Raw genomic sequence first — 5890 nt, forward strand, 5'->3', positions numbered from 1 at the left:
TTAGATCTTGAAATGGATCTATTGTGATAACTCATATTTAATAGAAAAACACTCATAGTATCCAAGTGCTTGAGTATGCAAAATATTTTATATAAAATTGCATCATTATAAAATAATGTAATCTACGATATCACAACTATGAAGATAACTTAAAGTGCTTATTTCGCACAAAGCCCCACGTACGCCTTGCGAGCAGTATATATGCAGTAGAAATATATGTATGTATTTAACAAATATTTTATGCAGATAGTTGCAAGTGTCCATTACATAGTGTATGTTTAGGAAATGTAGAATGCAATGCAAGTGATTTCCTTTCATGAATATATTTATGGGATAAGTTGCAATTATCAAACATAAGTGTAGGCATTTTACACTATAATCATACCAAATTGGTCTGTTCAATAAAGGATAGTAGAGAAGCCAAATTCATTTAAATTGTAATAAATGTAGTATTATGACTTGACTGCAACAATAATTGTATACAATACCACTTCTGATGCTGACAATATGGTGATAGATCCATTACTAACTCTACTTACTAAGGTATTGATATATGTGTACAAGATCACTCCTTATGATGACCATACGGTGTTTCATTCAATACTAATGAATCTGTAACTCTATTATTGGAGATTTTAAAGTTTGTGTACAAGATTACTTCTTATGCTGACCATATGGTTATAGATCCATTACTTATGAAAGTGTAGGTCGATTTGCTGAGATACTGAAGTTTGTGTACAAGATCACTCGTTATGATGACCATATGGTGTTAGATTCATTGTCAATAAAACTGTAACTATATTTATGGAGATTTTAAAATGTGTGTACAAGATTACTTCTTATAGATCCCTTACTTATGAAAGTGTAAGTCGATTTGCTGAGATACTGAAGTTTGTGTACAAGATCACTCGTTATGATGACCATATGGTGTTAGATTTATTGCTAATAAAACTGTAACTCTATTTATGGAGATTTTTAAGTTTGTGTACAAGATTACTTCTTATGCTGACCATATGGTTATAGATCCATTACTTATGAAAGTGTAGGTCGATTTGCTGAGATACTGAAGTTTGTATACAAGATCACTCGTTATGATGACCATATGGTGTTAGATTCATTGCTAATAAAACTGTAACCATATTTATGGAGGTTTTAAAGTGTGTGTACAAGATTACTTCTTATGCTGACCATATGGTTATAGATCCAACTCTAAGTACAATATATTGAAAGAGGCATTGAAATGTAAATACATGATTACTCTTCAAACAAACAGTAATATATATGAATTATATATATAAATTTTACTAAACATGCAATGGAAAATTAAAATATTTATTAGTAATTTGTTTAAAATTACTAAAAGGTAAAAATAATAATATTTAAGTTAACAAAAAAAAAATTTTGAATCAATTTTACGCCTGTGTGATCTTTACGTGTAACATTCAGTTTGCCTTCTGATGATATCACATGATTTTGAATAATATATTATATGAAAATGTGCCAAAAAATGCTTAAATATATTATTTGACGTTCATATATATTGTAGTTTTTCAGTTTTTATATACATTATACTATAATGTAGGTAAATACAACTATTGTATGTGAGTGGAACTACAACTAAAGTAAAAAATAAATAAATAAACAAATGACGCAAACACGTGCCTTTATTCTTATTTATTATAGAAAAATGTTTTAGAGTAAATTTTTTTTTTTATTCTTATTTAAATAGCAAATATAAACAATTTTTAATACAAAAAAAAAAATAAAATAGAATTTTACACTTTGTGTTCCCCGATACTATATATCAGTGTTAATACTGGTATATATTGGAAAAATTCGGTTTTATTTATTTTTACAAAAATTTAATTTATTTTTTTGTTATATAAAATAACATTTGAGATCGTAAACTAAGATATCATGTATTGACACATTTTAAAGCCAATAAATATGTCACCGGAACAACCTGTTTAATTTTAAAAATTATCCAATTTAATTTCTTTAAAATAAAAAAAATTCAAAAATACAATATGTAGTGTATTATAAATAGTTTATCTGTTTTCTATATAAAGCCATATCTAATAATATATCAGAATATCCCATATATGAAGCGTTTTCCAAAGCATAGGTCAGGTTGGGTTAAATTGGAGTCGCGTACACAAAAGCGCACTTGAGCTCAAATAATGGCTTGCTTTGATGCCACGGATTAGTATTGTTTATATGAACCCCCAAAAAAAGAACCAGAAGAACTTCCAAGTGGAAAATCAGAAAATCTCCCAAAAAGACCACAGTAGTCAGCGTACAAGCAGCATTGAAAGGCATAGGTCTCCCATTCAAATAAAAGTTAACCAACCTGAGAAGCCTATAAACTTGGCTCGTCTATCAGATCGGTACAAAAAGGGACCAAAACGTTTTTATTTTCCATTTGCCAAAATTCACAGTTACTTTTGATATTAATTAGTGGCCCTTTTTATATAATTTAATATTTTTCAAATATATAATATAAATAAAAGTCAAATTTTATTCTATCTCCTTTTTTCTATAACCCCAGTCCTAATCGACAAAATGTTATGAAATCTTAACAGTACATGCATGAAGGATCTGCTTTGTAATACTTTACAATTTTGTGAATGGAGGATCAATGCATCTAAATACTTATAGATTGCTTTAATATAAATATTTATATATAATAAGTCCTGTCTATTTTGGATTACACAATATATATATGTATATAATATATATAATTTTTAAAAATGCTTGAGGATGCAGAAAACAATTGAAAATATATATAAGGAGCTGAAACATAAGATAACACTGCAATATTAATACCTAATAAAACCACAAAATAAAAAAAAATTGTTTTTACTAATTATGCTATTAGACCGAGTATCAACTCAGTGTAAGTCTCAACTAACTCGGTTGATTGTCAGTGATTGAGCACTGATTATCACCTGAACCTATCACCTATCCATTGTAGATGAGAATATCATCTACCATATATTACGTTGTTGGAAACTGAATCAAAACTGGAACGTTTTCTATGTACTACAATAAAGCGTAACCAAAGACTTTTTACTAAAAATAGACTAAATTGTTTATGGACTAAATTGTGAATTTTTATTTAAATTTGTTGTTAATATTTTCGTTTTACTTATACTACTTCAATAAAAAAATATATACCAAGTATACATACCACTAATAAAAAAAACGTGGTTATTCACGTGATGATCACCAACGATAGTAGGTATTTTCATAACTGTTTAATTAATTTCTCTTATTTTAATGTCTAAGTACAAACATACTTAGTAGATTTTGTATTATTTTTTCATAAAAAAATATTTTATGTCACATAATATTATATTGTATTTATTTTCCATGAACGAATATTGATAACATCGATAACACAATTTTTTTTTGGATACTGTATTTGCTATTAAAAAGTACAGACAACTTGGGAGTCAAATCTATATAGCTTAGCAGACAAAAATGTGTGATAGTAAATTAATCAATTTAAAGACTACCAAAATATATAATAGCATTTTTATGAATCAATTAGAAAGCTTAAACATAAAATATTTTCTAAAAAATAATTTATCGATAAGGCTATAAAACGTTAAATGTGAATTGACTGAAATGTATCCTATGATTCCTAATGCGAAATGATTCATAATAATAGAAATAGTAAAAAAAATGGAACCTGAAAAACTCAGTGCTTGAACCCATTTTGTTATGATTTGACTCTCTCTTTTTTGAAAATCATTCAAATAAAAATACAACAAAACAAATTAAGAACTGCTTACAGCGATACGTATTGTCACTACCGTTCCACAGGTAACAGCATCAATTATCGTACAAACTCAATTTCTAATTAGGCAATTAATTATCAAATTTACTCCAGTCACTCTAATTTCCAAGATCAATTTGCTCCCTTTAACTACAAAATTCTTCCTCACATTACGAAACACTGAGTTAAGCAACAGTTTTGCTTGTTTGTTATTATAGGATAGATTATAGGATATTATAGCTTAGGGTATATGGACATTAAGCCCTAAACAGATCTTTTGTTTGTATAAACGATACGATTTTAAAGGATTCAACGGAAATAGAGTATTATGTAACTTAATCTACATAGTGTTTATTATAAAAATTCTGTACGAATTAATATTTTTATCTCTTTTTATACATATAAATATACCCATTATTATTTTAAAAACTTCGCTATCTAATATCACATATTAATTCTATAATCTAATTTTTTTCAGGCAATGGTGTTGTCATTCACTTGCCCTCACTATTTGAGGAGTTATCGAAAAATGAGGCTAAAGGCCTGCAAAAAATTGAACATCGTCTAATAATTTCGGATCGCGCACATTTAGTGTTTGACTTCCATCAACATGTCGATGGCATGCAAGAAGCAGAAAAGGGTGGAAAATCTCTTGGAACCACTAAGAAAGGTATTGGTCCAGCATACTCCAGTAAAGCTACACGCAATGGCATACGCGTGGGAGAGTTATTAGGTGACTTTAATTTATTCACCGAGAAGTACGTTTAAACTGAAATAAATCGTTTATTAAAATTAAACAATGCAACAATTAATGTTTTTGTTTCCTTACAGATTCAAAACCATTGTCGCAACGCACGTACGTCTCTTTCCTAGCATTAATGTAGACGTCGAAGCAGAATTAAAAAAATATGAGGACTACAGAGAACGTGTGAGGCCGTATGTTAAGGATACCATTTGCTTTTTGCACACTGCGCTACGTCAAGGAAAAACTATTTTAGTGGAAGGCGCTAATGCAGCGATGTTGGATATTGACTTTGGAACCTATCCATATGTGACTAGTAGCAATTGCAGTATAGGTGGTGTGCTTACCGGCTTAGGTTTACCACCTCAAACTATTGGTGAAGTAATAGGAGTTGTGAAAGCGTATACGACGCGTGTAGGTGATGGACCATTCCCCACCGAACAATTAAATGTAATTATTACTTTAAACCTAAACATTTTTTTAAATGTTTAATAATTATTTAAAATTCTATTTGTAGGAATTTGGTGAATTATTGCAAACGCGTGGTTTCGAAGTTGGTGTGACCACAAAAAGAAAACGTCGTTGCGGTTGGTTAGATATTCCTTTGCTTAAATATACCTCATTAGTTAACGGCTATACATGCATTTGTATAACAAAATTGGACATACTTGATACTTTGTCCGAAATTAAAGTAGCCGTGGCGTAAGTGCTTGAATTTAAATATTGCATATAAGTACAATTTTTAATTTATTTTATATATTTATATATAGTTACAAGCGTCCCAATGGTGAAATATTGGACCATTTTCCCGGCACTGTAGCTGAATTGAGCACAATTGAAGCTGAATATGCTATACTGCCAGGCTGGCAAACTTGTACAGAAAATATACGTGATTTTAAGGAGTTGCCAGAAAACGCACAAAAATATATACGCTTCCTAGAAAACGAACTGAAAGTACCAGTCAGATGGGTCGGTGTTGGAAAGGGACGTGAATCAATTATAAATATACATTAACCTATTTCATTGAACACATTTTTGGAAATATTGTATATTTTTTACTAAATATTTTAATGGACACAAACTTTACTTCATATATGTACTTCAATTATATTTTAGATTCATAATATTATTATACTAATCAAAAACTTTATTTTTAACAATTTAAATAACTATAATTATAAAAATATTCTTTTTGACCACTTTGCAATAATTTCATATATGTGAGTTTAATATAATTTTTAAGTATTTTCTTTGTTGCTTAGCAGTTTTATATATAATATATTTTATTTTTGTGCTTATTTTTGTGTGTATGTAATTTAATATAAGAAATATTTTATTTCCAAACTTTAAATTTAGTAAAATAGTCT

At 28.6% G+C, this 5890-nt stretch overlaps 1 protein-coding gene across 1 annotated transcript; it reads left to right on the top strand.

Moving 5' to 3' along the window:
- The first annotated feature begins 2868 nt into the window (after positions 1-2868).
- Positions 2869-5667, top strand: LOC119677063 (adenylosuccinate synthetase-like). The gene is made up of 5 exons (XM_038088332.1): positions 2869-2896; positions 4260-4539; positions 4613-4973; positions 5041-5225; positions 5294-5667. The coding sequence occupies exons 1-5, from the start codon at positions 2869-2871 to the stop codon at positions 5535-5537; spliced, it is 1098 nt and encodes a 365-aa protein (XP_037944260.1). The 3' UTR covers positions 5538-5667.
- The last annotated feature ends 223 nt before the right edge of the window (positions 5668-5890 follow it).

The sequence above is a fragment of the Teleopsis dalmanni genome, chromosome 2 (genome assembly GCF_002237135.1).
Source record: "Teleopsis dalmanni isolate 2A chromosome 2, ASM223713v2, whole genome shotgun sequence".
Lineage (NCBI taxonomy): Eukaryota > Metazoa > Arthropoda > Insecta > Diptera > Diopsidae > Teleopsis > Teleopsis dalmanni.

Excerpts from the sequence above, each read along its gene's own strand:
- LOC119677063 (XM_038088332.1), top strand. The coding sequence starts at position 2,869 with ATGCTATTAGACCGAGTATCAACTCAGT. Across the intron at positions 4,540-4,612 it reads TTTAATTTATTCACCGAGAA|ATTCAAAACCATTGTCGCAA; the intron begins GTACGTTTAAAC and ends GTTTCCTTACAG. Across the intron at positions 5,226-5,293 it reads GAAATTAAAGTAGCCGTGGC|TTACAAGCGTCCCAATGGTG; the intron begins GTAAGTGCTTGA and ends ATTTATATATAG.